The sequence below is a fragment of the Mandrillus leucophaeus genome, unplaced genomic scaffold, assembly GCF_000951045.1.
Source record: "Mandrillus leucophaeus isolate KB7577 unplaced genomic scaffold, Mleu.le_1.0 Scaffold2, whole genome shotgun sequence".
NCBI classification, from domain to species: domain Eukaryota; kingdom Metazoa; phylum Chordata; class Mammalia; order Primates; family Cercopithecidae; genus Mandrillus; species Mandrillus leucophaeus.
Window position 1 is genome coordinate 10,355,150 of NW_012102031.1, and position 13,662 is coordinate 10,368,811.

At 47.4% G+C, this 13,662-nt stretch overlaps 1 protein-coding gene across 3 annotated transcripts in view; it reads left to right on the plus strand.

The window, feature by feature from the left end:
- The window catches only part of LARGE (like-glycosyltransferase), a 692,738-nt gene that overhangs the window by 634,537 nt on the left and 44,539 nt on the right, over nucleotides 1–13,662 (plus strand). For all 3 annotated transcript variants that reach the window (XM_011978982.1, XM_011978983.1, XM_011978984.1), the window contains exon 11: nucleotides 12,202–12,365. In XM_011978982.1, the coding sequence (XP_011834372.1) occupies nucleotides 12,202–12,365 (164 nt within the window). The remainder of the gene's footprint in view (nucleotides 1–12,201; nucleotides 12,366–13,662) is intronic.

Consider the following 13,662-nt stretch of genomic DNA (forward strand, 5'->3'; position numbering starts at 1 on the left):
TTCTCTACAGCTGTTTAAAATACTCCTCTCTCTACTGTGATAGGTATTAGTCATTCTGGTCTCTCCTGCATGAGCACAGCTCTTTGTGCTGTTCTAAGACCTTTCTCTGCTTGCTTCTAGATTTTGGGAATTGGAAATTTTCTGCAGGGAAAGAAAGAGAAAGGGAAATACAACTTTAATCTTCACCACAAAGGGAGGGAGGGAGGCATTATGAGTCACATTTCACGGATAAGGAAAGGAAGGCTTCAAAGAAATGATTTACTTGTTCAAGGCCACACAACTCCTGAGTGCTGGGGGCAAGATTAGAAATCACGTCTACCTAACTCTGAAGCCACAAGACAAGGAAGGGCTTCCCAAATGGATGTAGCTATGTATGTCGTATTAATGTAATAGTAAGTTACATTATTACATATATCCAGGTTATTCCACAATTCTCCTAATTGTTATATGGATACAGTTTTCTTACTCTTTCACTAACGCTTCAAGGTAGTTCCTGTTATCTCTTTTTTTTTTTTTTTTTTTTTTGAGACAGAGTCTCACTCTGTCACCCAGGCTGTAGTGCAATGGCGCGATCTTGGCTCACTGCAACCTCCGCCTCCCAGGTTCAAGGGTTTAAGCAATTCTCTTCCTCAGCCTCCTGAGTAGCTGGAATTACAGGCGCCTGCCACCATACCCGGCTAATTTTTGTATTTTTAAGAGAGACAGGGCTTCACCATCTTGGTTAGGCTGGTCTCGATCTCCTGACCTCATGATCCACCCGCCTCGGCCTCCCAAAGTGCTGGGATTACAGGTGTGAGCCACTGCTGTTATCTGCATTTTATACAGAAGGAAATAGAGGCTCAGAGAGGTGAATTCACAGAACAGGCTGGTGGCAGAGCTGAAGCCGGTATCAAGCCCTGATTCATAGTTGAGTGGTTTCTCTACAGCTGTTTAAAATACTCCTCTCTCTAAAATTGCTATGCCTGTCCCGTACCCCAGCACTCCCTCTCTCCAGGGCTCCTTCATTTTTCTCCATAGTACTTATCACTAATATATTCATGACTTATTTATTTTTGTTGATTATGTCTGTACCCACTAGAATGTAAGCTCTGTGACTACAGGGCTTTTTATCTGTTTTATTCATCAGTATGTCTTCATTAAAGAGTGCCTGGCACCTGATCCATGCTCAATAAATCTTGTTGAACAAATGAACTATAACAAGTCCTTTTCCTGAAGCCTTTGTGGTGTGCCAGAAACATCCCTCCACTTGGACGCAGAAAATTTGGCCCAAGCTGGGCATCGTGGCTCATACCTGTAATCCCAGCACTTTGAGAGGCTGAGGCAGGAAGATCACTTGAGCCTCAGGAGTTTGAGACCAATCCAGGCACCATCGTGAGACCTCGTCTCTGTGAAAAATAAGCAAACCACACATGCCTGTGGTCCTAGCTACTCAGAAGGTTGTGGTGGGAGGATCACTTGAGCCTGGGAGGTCGAGGCGGCAGTGAGTCGAGACGGCACCAGCACACTCTAGCCTGAGCGACAGAACAAGACCCTGTGGCCCTAGACTAGATCTATGACTTTAGGCTTAACTCTAGCCTTATATGAACCTCAGTTTTCCCATCTGTAAAATGGTCAGTAAATGTACCCACACCAGGCTCTTTGAGGAACGTTAAAGGGGTTAAAGTATTCAAAGTGCTGCGCCACCTAGGCAGTTATTGTTACGAGTACTTTCCAGAAAGCTTGCCTTGGATACCGGCTGTCTCAGCTGCTGTGAGATCACTGCCTCACCTCTGAAATGAAGAAGGCTTCCGAGCTCAATTCTCTCACACTATGAAGGTGACAGGCCACTTCCAAGGCCACGTTCCCTGACACTCAGCCCACTAAGAAGAAATGACAACAGCATCACCTCAATTAGAAGTTAAAAATAAGACACATATACACAGATTCTATAAACACTTTATGGCATCACCCTGCAAGGCAATGCCAAGAAACAGATGGCTCTGTGGAAACAGCTGTATCTCAGAAAAACCCCGGAGAAAGCCCAGAATGCATTCCTGATGTCACGTGCGAGCCGCGTGTCACCAACTCTTCAGTCACGCAGCAGACAGCAGAGCCCAGGATGGACAGCACCCCAAACCCTAAGACAGGCTAGGCTGCTCAAGGCCAGTCTTCAAGGACCCTCTAGGAATGTGTTAAGCTCCAGAACAGAGGGGGTGAAGGGAAGAGGAGCTGTGGGATCAGGAGACTCAGTGGATACAAGTCTGGGCCCCGGTTTCCCCTTGTGGCCTGGCTGCTTTGATCCTGTTCGGCTGCAACTTACACAGAGCCCTGTTTGACCCCTCTGGGTGCTGCTTGTCATCCTTCCGCACTTGCCAGGTGTTCGGCCCTCCCTTGTCTATAAAGCAGCACACTCCCTTCCTCTCTTTTCTACCAGATCTCCCTCTCTCCAGTGGCGTCTCTGCTTGTGCAGTAGGTAAGGAGGGCAGCTCTGGAATGAGGCTGCCTCATGTGAAATCCCAGCTGGACTGCCAGCTGCGGGATTCCCCGTGATCTGCTTAAACTCCCTGCCCCTCAGTTTTCTCATCTGTAAGATGGAAATCAGTTATTCCTACCCGATAGACTTAAGAAGAATCAAGAAGGTAAGACAGGCCAGGAGCTTAGAACAATGTGGCAGATGGCAAAGGCCCCCCAAAATTAAGGTTTGTGTTATGATTGCACTGTGTTTGTAATTAGTGACTGACTTCATTGCCTCTCCTCCTAGACCATAGGAATAATATAAATGCGGAAGCGGGAGCTCATTCCCCATTCGTAGCACAAGACTTGACATAAAATAAGAGCCTATGAATTGTATGTGATGCGTCAATTAATACTGATAACTGGGAGGGAGGAGACCGATCCTTTTTCTTACCTCCTCTAAGTCGAGGTCAGGGCTGGGCAGACCCTCTCTGAACCTTCACTCAACAGTCCTGAATGCAGCCCCTACTTCCCTGCAAAAGAATGAAAATGGACTCATAGTTTGGTTTCCTTCGTAAAAAATGCTTTGGGTTCCTGGAACTTGTTGATTAATACACACAGCAGGCAACGAGGGAGGTCGTGAGCTTTTTCTACCTGTCTGTGTGACTTAAGAAGATGTAACAGCTTTGTGGAAACCACAGGGACAAGCTCTGGGTTAGGTTTCAGGAGACCAGAGTTGGAGCCCCAGCTTCTCTGAGCACTTGGTCCCTCATCTGTCAACTGAGGGCCCTAAGGGCAGCCTCGCCTGCTCGCCTGTCTCATACAAGAATTGGGGAGGAGAAAAAATGAAATAGTGGATATGAAGCCACTAAAAAGTGAAAGCAAGTTCAAAGTGCAAAGGAACATGCTTGAGTGGAGATTTCCCCATGAGCAATTTCACCCGTTGCCCCAAGACATCAGAAGGAGGGGTGTCCCAGGAAGAAAGAAACGGTGGCCTCCTAGACTCCTTAATTGGTCCATTGTACTATGTCTCCATCACTTACAGGCTACAAGCATTCAAATGTGCCTGTTAGTTAAGGTAGCACAAGCAGCTGTAATGTGGCTCAACCTGCTGGAAGTTTATTACTTGCAGAAAGTCCAAATGGGTGTTCATGATTGGCAGGTAGCTTTCCTGCAGGCTCAAGGACCCAGGCTCCTTTCATCTTGTGGCTCCGCCCTCCACAGAACGCCAGCCTGCTCTACAGGATTCTCTTGCTCTGGCTGTCAGCCAGGAAAAGAAGGTCAGTAAAGGTTGTGCCTGAGCAAGGCTTCAGAGTGGTCCGTGTACTAACCAGAGCCTTTCCAGATGCCACTGGCCAGAGCTCTATCACAGAGTTATTCTTAACTGAGGCTGGAGATACAGCCTAGTTCTGCGCCATGGAAGAGAGGAGAATATGGATATTGGTGAGCATGGGATGTTTCTGCCACTGCATGAAACACATGTGTTGAGTCCTCTGCAGTCACAGAATTGTTTACTGTTACAACGAGAAAGAAGCCCAGAGGCTGACCAACTAGGCATTGTAGTGACCTGGTTACCTGCAAGAATACAGAGGAAATACACCTGGGTTGGAATCTCAGCTGCTCTGTTCGTGCGTTGTGTAACCTTGAGCAATGGCTAAACCTTTCAGATGATGGATGTCTTCCTCTACTGAAGAGGACTAAGAGTGGTTCCTAATCTATAGAGTTGGTGTGAGTCTTACATGAGAAAGAACCTGCAAAGCTCTCCCCTCTTTACCTGACCCAGTGAGTGCGTGATCCTTGAGAGTCACTTTATGAATCCCAAACCCTTTGTCTTACTAATTCAGAGGCATGACTTGCTCAAGGTCACATAGAAAATGAGTGTCAGAGACATCAGGTCTCGCTTTTCAGTTATCCCCATAATCTCACTCCTTAGTTTGCCCAACTGTGAACAGAAGTCTGTAAGGCCAGAGCCCAGGATGCACTTGTCCTCCCTCTGGATCCTCGGGCATAACCAGCCATCATTTCCGGCAGCTCAAAAGGTCAATCTAGGCCACTGTCCTTATGGATGAGGAGAAATAAATGCAGGCTGCCTAAAGGGCCATTTTCCCATGAGTCCAAATCTCCCTCTGCCTCAGCTGGCTGCCCAAAGAAGCAATTTAGCAAATGCATTTTATCTCAGGAGAAATCTGTCTTTTGTTTCTGTGCCTCCCTGGTCGGGAGCCCTCTGTTCCCTGTGGCAGTGGTTGGAGAGCAGGGCAGAGTAGCATTCAGACCCTGTTAATGAAATACTCCCTCCGGCTCCACGGCCCTCCAGAGAAATTACCCAAACCCTGGGTGAAAAGGAGGCAGGTTTTGTTTTTGTTTTTTTGTTGTTGTTGTTGTTGTTGTTGTTTGGTTTTTTGGAGGGGTTTGTTTGTTTGTTTTTATTTATTTATTTTTTGAGATGGAGTCTTGTTCTGTCGCTCAGGCTAGAGTGCAGTGGCGTGATCTCAGCTCACTGCAACCTCCACCTCCTGGGTTCAAGCTATTCTCCTGCCTCAGCCTCCCGTGTAGCTGGGATTACAGGCACCCGCCACCACACCCAACTAACTTTTGTATTTTTAGTAGAGACGGGATTTCTCTATGTTGGCCAGGCTGGTCTCAAACTCCCGACCTCAGGTGATCCGCCTGCCTCGGCTTCCCAAAGTACTGGGATTACTGGGATTACAGGCGTGAGCCACCGCATCCGGCCAAGGAGGCAGTTTCTAAACTGCTAGAGTCTCACCACTGAGATAACATTAGCCACGCAGTCAGGAATAAGCAAGCCAAAATTAGAATTTGAAAAGGTACATAATATAATAATAACCACATTGCTTAGATCTGTGTAGCACTTGAAGGTTAACAAAGCACTTTTACGTGCATTAGCTCATTTGAGAAAATTGCAGGGAACTAGTTAACTACAGGAAAGTTTAAGAAGCCAATACAATTCATCTGTGAATCCACCACTCAGAAAATCTTCGTTAACATTGTAATGTGTTCCCTTCTATTTTTGAGTGGGTTTTTCTTTTCCTTTTGTCTTTTTCCTGCATTGGGACCACACTTTTTTATGGCCTGCTTCATTCACGGAACATTGGGTCTTCCACCATCTCATTTGATTCTCACCTCCATCCCCTGGGAAGAAGTAATTAATTGTGTTGTGAAACGTCCCTGGTTTGAGTTCCGAAGACTGGATTCCCATCCCGGACTGCTTCTCACTCACTGAAGCAGATTACTGAAAGCTTCTGAGCCTTAGTTTCCTCCTTTGTACAACAGATATCTGTGCTGAAGGAGTAAACTGATGAAGCAATGCACCTGAAAACATTTAGCATTGCATCAGTCACATAGTAGGTACCCAGTTAGTATTAGCTGGATCAAGGTGCAAAACACCATGTAGAGGAGAAATGAACATGCAAGTTCAAGGATGGCAACTGGTTGGCCCAGAGTCCTGGGGACAGGTGTGTCTGACAGCATATCTGACTTTCTTTCTTTCCTGTTGTGTTGTTACTGTTGTTGTTGTTTCTGTTGTTTTTGAGAGCGTTTCACTCTGTCACCCAGGCTGGAGTGCAATGGTGAGATCTCGGCTCACTGCAACCTCCCACTCCCGGGTTCAAGTGATTCTCCTGCCTCAGCCTCCCAAGTAGCTGTGATTACAGGTGCACACCACCGCACCCAGCTAATTTTTTGTATTTTTAGTAGAGACAGGGTTTCACCGTATTAGCCAGGATGGTCTCGATCACCTGACCTCATGATCCGCCTGCCTCAGCCACCCAAAGTGCTGGGATTACAGGCATGAGCCACGGTGCCCGACTACCTGACTTTTTTTCTACAATACCCACTGTGGTTAGTAAATGACAATATCCTCTAGGTAATACCCTTTAAACACCGCAGCAGGGACTGCAGGTGAGCTTGGGATGTGGATACCACCGAATCCCATTGTTGGTACCGTGAAGTTCAGAGCTGGAGGTGGCCTCTTCCCCAGGACTGCCCTAGTCAATCCCAGTAAGGCAGGGTGTACTTTAGAAGCCCTGAGAGCACCTCCGTTGATCAGTACTCCCTCTCCCCATGCAGGGGCTGAGCACATCCAACAGAGGCTTGCTGAGCATCCAAGATGGATCACATCAGCCACGCAGTCAGGAATAAGCAAGCCTAGATTAGAATTTGAAAAGGTACATGATATAATCATAACCACATTGCTTAGGTTTCTGCAGCACTTTATAGTTTTCAAAACACTTTACATGCATTAGCTCATTTGAGAAAATTGCAGGGAATTAATTAACTACAGAAAAGTGTAAAGAAGCCAATAAAATTCATCTGTGAATCCACTGCTCAGAAAATCTTTAACATTCGTTATAGAACCTGGATATTCTAGGTTCAGATGGTTCAGAAATGAAGGGGATATAGCTCCTACTGTTAGGAACTCACCATATGGTGCTTTTTAGAAAGTGGTTCCTGGAACCATTTACCTGGAAATGTCTTTTTCCCCAACTCAAGGGTACATACCTGTGTGTGCACATAGAGGAGGAGAGGCCACACGCAGTAGATCGTGCCTGCAATCCCAGCGCTTTGGGAGGCTGAGGCAGGCAGATCACCTGAGGTCAAGACCAGCCTGGCCAACATGGTGAAACCCTGTCTCTGGGCCCTTGCCATACAGTTTCCTTCAGGTGAGGTTTGAGGACAAAAACTGTCCACGTAGGTGTGTTCGGGGGCCCAGGTGTTTCCGTTTCCTGTGATAATAGCTACGATAATAAGTGACATCCACTGAATGTTTTCTTCAACCGCTGTTTTCTCTCTATGCAGCATCTTTCAGAATCCTTCTATAACCTTCTGGGGTAGTGACCATTGTCCTCACTTTACAGCTGAGGACCCTGAAGCTCAGAAAGGTTAGGTCATTCACCCAAACTTAGGAGAAATGAAAGGAAAAGAATTTCTGTTTTGTTAGTGTGCTGGTTTTATTTTGTTTTGTTTTTTCCAAGACCTAGTACAAAGATTGAAATCAGTAGCTCTAGGGAGAGAAAAGCATCAGGTCATACGGAGGTCCTTGTCCGTTTTGACCGTTTTCTTCTTTGGGCATTTTCTTGTGTTATTTTTGTTTTGTTTTGTTTTTGAGATGGAATGTCACTGTGTCACCCAGGCTGGAGGGCAGTGGTGCGATCTCGGCTCACTGCAACCTCCGCCTCCCAGGTTCAAGAGCTTGTCCTGCCTCAGCCTCCTGAGTAGGTGGGATTACAGGCGTCCGCCACCACGCCTGGCTAATTTTTACCTATTTTGTAGAGACAGGGTTTCCTCATGTTGGCCAGGGTGGTCTCGAACTCCTGATCTCAGGTGATCCGCCCACCTTGGCCTCCCAAAGTGCTGGGATTACAGGCATGAGCCACCGTGCCCGGCCCGTTTTCCCATGTTATTTGAAATTCTTACGCTGAGTTCTTACGCTGAGATCATCCAGGCAGGAGTGGGTTAGAACCAGTAACCTTAGCCACTACGTTGCATCTACGTCTTCACGTGAGGCCAAGCAGGCATCTTTTCTGAAGCAGCAGCATGGTGGTAGAGGGGCACAGACCCAGGTTTGACACCTCTACCCTTCTCAACTGTCAGATGAGGCTGCAGATGACTCACAGGGGGCTCTGGGGAGGAGAGGAAATCACCTGTACCCAGCACCTTACATGGAGCTGGGCACATGCTTGTTTGTTTTCCAAAAGCTTTTCAGCCGTCACAGACCCTTGGATGCAAATATTGAAGCAAATGATGGGCTGAAACATGGGCTTATTGATCACGTTCTGTGCATATAATTAGAGGACACAACAGGAAAATTGAAAGGATAGTCTTACCTTCACAGTGATTGCAGGTTTGTTGTATACAGCAAATATTTTTCAGGCATGCAATACATGATACTGAGCACCTGTCACAAGCCAGGCACGGTGCTCGGGACAATGGTAAAGTGTCACATTCTCACCGGGAAAGTTGCCCTTAAATAATTTCAGTTCAAGTTGACAAGTGCTTTAATGGAGTTGCGAACTGAGCGCTCTTGGAGCGCAGAGAAGAAATGGATCGCTTCTCCCCAGCGGGATGAGCAGAGGTCTCACAGAGCAGGTGCCATCTGGGCTGAATCTTGAAAGGTAAATGGAAGGTTTTTTAGGTGGAGGAGAGCGGAGCGAGGTGAGGGAGGGCATTCCCGAAAGGGGAAGAGCATGGCACGGAACAAAGTCACGGAGGTGTGAGGGAAAGGCAGGTTTGGGGAGCACAGAGACCAGTGATGAGGCCGTAGAGTATGGGGGTGGTGGGTCAGAGAGAGCAGCTCCTAATTGTCAACAAGGAAATCTGGATTTAATCCTACAGGTCAGAAGGAAGCAGAGGGGTCATAGATCTTAGATGGAAGGAGAATTTCAGCTTCCTTGTCTTATATTAAACTGCTGGCCTGGTGAGAATCTTCAAACAGGCAAGGACAGCAAATTGACTTGAAAAGCTGAATATCCCTAATTGCATCCTTTTAACAGTTAAAAATTTTAGAGATAGTTGACAGTGTCTCACAGATCACTGGATCTCAACCAGTTTCCCAAGCTGCATTGGGAAATATGCATGTGCATTTGGAGCTTCACAGGGCTGTCTGGAGAATGCTGTAAGCATTTAGTAGGCAGGAGCTCGGGAGGTTGACTGTCCTTTAATAGGTGGGACAGATCCTTATAATAAAAAGTGCCCCCCACAAAATACCAATAGCACTCTATCAGTATCTATTGCTCAAAACCAGTAAGACCTCAGTGGCCTTCAAGAAGTATTTATTGGCCGGGCGCGGTAGCTCACGCCTGTAATCCCAGCACTTTGGGAGGCCAAGGCGGGCGAATTGCCTGAGGCCAGGAGTTCAAAACCAGCCTGGCCAACATGGTGAAACCCTGTCTCTACTAAAAATACAGAAAGTAGCTGGGCGTGGGGTGAGTGCCTATGATCTCAGCTACTCAGGAGGCTGAGGCAGGAGATTCACTTGAACCCGGGAGGCAGAGGTTGCAGTGAGCTGAGATCACGCCACTGCACTCCAGCCTGGACAACAGAGCTAAACTCTGTCTGTCTCAAAAACAATAAGTAGTATTTATTGAGGCAGCTGGGTTGGGCTGGCTTGCATGACTTGGGCAGTTGGGGAGGAGCTGCTCAGCCCCAAATGTCTCATCTTCCAGCAAGCTAGCCTCGGTATCCTCTCATGGCAGTGGTAGGGGTGCAAGAAACACTCTCTTGAGGTCTAGCCTCAAGACTGAGACAATATTACTTCTCTTGCTTTTTGTTAGCAGAAATACATCATGATTCCAGCCCTTACTCAAGGCCCGAGAAATAAACTGTGCCTCTTTAGTAAGCACCACTGCAAAGGGCAAGGATATCTGAGGTGGCAGGGGGTGGGGGAGAGAGAAGGAATTGGAGCAATTAATGCCATCATCTTCCATAGCACACATCTTGAGAAATAACGCCATTAAGTAATCTGTCAAGGCAATGGTCTTAACAGGTACAAGGCTATACAGAAGCAATTTAATATATTTTCTTGTCGACTGCTACACTGTTGATTTGGGGATTTAAAGAAAGTACACCTTCTTGGAAAAACAGTCTCTGATATTCAGCTAGGTTGGTAACCCTTGCCATGTAAACTTTTGTCTGTATTCTATCATGTGATAGACAAGGCTGATTTAACAGGAAAAAAAAAGGAATGGAACCAACCCTTCTGTGACCTTTGGCAAATTATCATTTTTTTAAGTTGATTTTTATGGAAATACAGATTGCATCCGACAAGTCCTCCCATTCTTTTTTTTTTTCATTTTGAGACAGAGTCCCACTCTGTCGCCCAGGGTGGCGTACGGTGTCGTGATCTTGGCTCGCTGCAACCTCTGCCCCCTGGGTTGAAGCAGTTCTCTGCCTCAGCCCCCCGAGTAGCTGGGATTAGAGGTGCCCGCCACCATGCCCGGCTAATGTTTTGTATTTTTAGTAGAGACGCGGTGTCACCATCTTGGCCAAGCTGGTCTTGAACGCCTGACCTCGTGATCCACCTGCCTCGGCCTCCCAAAGTGCTGGGATTACAGGCGTGAGCCACCGCGCCTGGCTAAGTCCTCCCATTCGAAGTGCACAGTTAGTTGAATTTTCACAAAAGTGCACATCCATGTACCCCTCACTCCAGTCATCTGTCCCTCCCAACCCTCTCTTGCCTCTTCCCAGGCCTCTCACTCCCCCACCCCACATGCCCTGGTCCAATTTTTGTCACTGTGGATTAGCTTTTTGCTAAGTTGTGTCACTTTTTAATTTCAGTTCTTCATCTGTAAAACATACATCATACCTGCCTGGTAGGAGTTCCCATGAGACCGTGTCGGTTGGGCAGCTGCAGATTTGCACATCTGTGTATCTGCCTTGGCATATCTGAAATGTTATCTCCTTAGCTCCCTGTCAGCAGGTGTGCCTGCTCTTTTCACAAGTTGGTGAAGGAAGAGAGAAGTACAGCTAGTTAAACAAGTTCTACAAGCAGATTAATGAAGTAAGACTTTGAGAGAGTTCAAAAAAAGAAAAGAGAAAAAAGTACGGTGCCAAGATTCTGGTTAAACTTAGGTGAAATGAAAGGAAAAGAATTTCTGTTTTGTTAATGTGCTGGTTTGCTGGTTTTGTTTGGTTTTGTTTTGTTTTTTCCAAGACCTAGTACAAAGATTGAAATCAGTAGCTCTAGGGAGAAAAAAGCATCAGGTCATACGGAGGTCCTTGTCAGTTTTGACCGTTTTCTTCTTTGGGCATTTTCTTGTGTTATTTTTGTTTTGTTTTGTTTTGTTTTTGAGATGGAATGTCACTGTGTCACCCAGGCTGGAGGGCAGTGGTGCGATCTCGGCTCACTGCAACCTCTGCCTCCAGGGTTCAAGAGCTTCTCCTGTTTCAGCCTCCTGAGTAGGTGGGATTACAGGCGTCCGCCACCACGCCTGGCTAATTTTTATATATTTTGTAGAGACGGGGTTTCCCCACGTTGGCCAGGGTGGTCTCGAACTCGTGACCTCAGGTGATTTGCCCACCTTGGCCTCCCAAAGTGCTGGGATTACAGGCATGAGCCACCGTGCCCGGCCCGTTTTCCCATGTTATTTGAAATTCTTACGCTGAGTTGTCTAAGAAAACATTTGTCATTTGTTTCTAAGGAGTTTATGGTTGGTTATATGTTTTTCAGTGAGCACCACCTTTGTTCTTAGCTAAGAGGGGATTCGTTTCTCAGGTGTTAATGGCATCCTCTTTTTTTTGTTTGCTTTTTGTTTTTGTTTGTTTTTGTTTTGAAACAGGGTTTTGCTCTGTAGCCTAGGCTGGAGTGCAGTGGTGCCGTCTCAGCTCACTACAGCCTCCATGTCCCGGGCTCAGTTGATTCTCCCACCTCAGCCTCCTGAGTAGCACTGCAGTCACACACCTCCATGCCCGGCTAATTTTTCTATTTTCAGTAGAGACGGGGTTTTGCTTTGTTGCCCAGGTTGGTCTCGAACTCTCAGGCTCAAGCGATCTGCCCGCCTCAGCCTCCCAATGTGCTGGCATTACAGGTGTGAGCCACCACACCCGGTCCCCAGGCATCTGATTTTTACCACCTTTTTGAAATTAGATTAAGTTGCACAGGGAAATAAAAGTGGTGATCCCTTCCATGTACCTCTGACCCGTCAACGTCCTGATGGGTGATAAACGCCGGGGAGGGGAGGGCTCGAGGGGCAAGCTCATGGGCACCCTGGGACCTCTTCTTCACGTGCCCAAGCCCTCTCTCCTACTCTGCAGCTCCAGAAGCAGCTGTCTGAGCTGGACGAGGACGACCTGTGCTATGAGTTCCGGCGAGAGCGCTTCACTGTCCACCGTACCCACCTGTACTTCCTGCACTACGAGTACGAGCCTGTGGCAGACAGCACGGACGTCACCCTGGTCGCTCAGCTGTCCATGGACAGGTATGGCAGATGGCCTCACCCACCCCAGTCTCCTCACGGCAGCGCTTTGCATGGAGGATAGAGAATGGAGAAGGGTGTGCTCGCTTCCGCAGCACATATGCTAAAATTGGAGGATGGAGCAGGAAGAGATGGCGCATGGGCTTAGAATATTGAAGCCTGGGCCGGGTGCGGTGGCTCATGCCTGTAGTCCCAGCGCTTTGAGAGGCCGAGGCAGGCGGATCACAAGGTCAGGAGTTCGAGACCAGCCCGGCCAACATGGTGAAACCCCGTCTCTACTAAAAATACAAAAATTAGCTGGGCATGGTGGTGTGCGCCTGTAATCCCAGCTACTGGGGAGGCTGAGGCAGGAGAATTGCTTGAGCCCAGGAGGCAGAGGTTGCAGTGAGCTGAGATCATGCCACTGCACTCCAGTGACAAAGCAAGACTCCGTCTCAAAAGAGTAAAAATAAAAAAAGAGTACTGATAAGGGTGAGCTGGGTCACATTCCCCCCCACCTCCCCAGCACTGAAAACCAAGGGCTCTTGTGTTACGGTTGTTGTCTGAGGATAGATGAAAGGATCGATTCTTAAGAAGTAGAGCCGTACTCGAATTACCTCAGGAAGAGGGGGAGTGGGGAGACTGGAGCCACAATTGCGACTGGAAAGCAACGCTGTTTCTTTTCCTTCTATGTGTATTGATGAAACAAACATCCGTCAAGCATTTCCAGGCAGTACTGACATGAGTTCCGCCCTGAGGTAGCTTACAGGTCCATGCACTGCTTCTCAACCTTGTCCAGGGAGATTGAATCACCTCGGGAATTGTATAACATGTTCACGTCCAGGCTGCCTTGCAGAGCAGTAAAATAAGGACCTTTGTAGGACAGAGCCCTTGGCGTTGTTTTGTTTTATGCTTATAATGTGTAGCCAGGTCTGAGAAGATGGAGCTAGTCACATAAACAGCAATACGCAATTTTTAAAAATGACTGTAATTGCATACATGCTTGGAAGGCACTGGGAGGATAATCCCAATGCCTTCTTGGAGCTTGGAGACCTTCTTTAGGTCATGTGGTCGGGAGAAGGCTCTCTGAGGAAGGCACATTTCTACAGAGACCTGGAGGACAAGAAAAGGAGTCAGGCATGCGAGTTATTGAGAGAAGAGTTTCCCAGGCAGATGAAATAACAAGTGCAAAGGGCCTGTAGTGGGAAAGATGCCTGCACATTCAGAAACGTCACAGAAGACCAGAGTGGCCGCAGTATAACAGGGGCTTGGGGGGAAAGCAGCATGAGATAAGACTGTAGGAGGTTAGACACTCATGAGA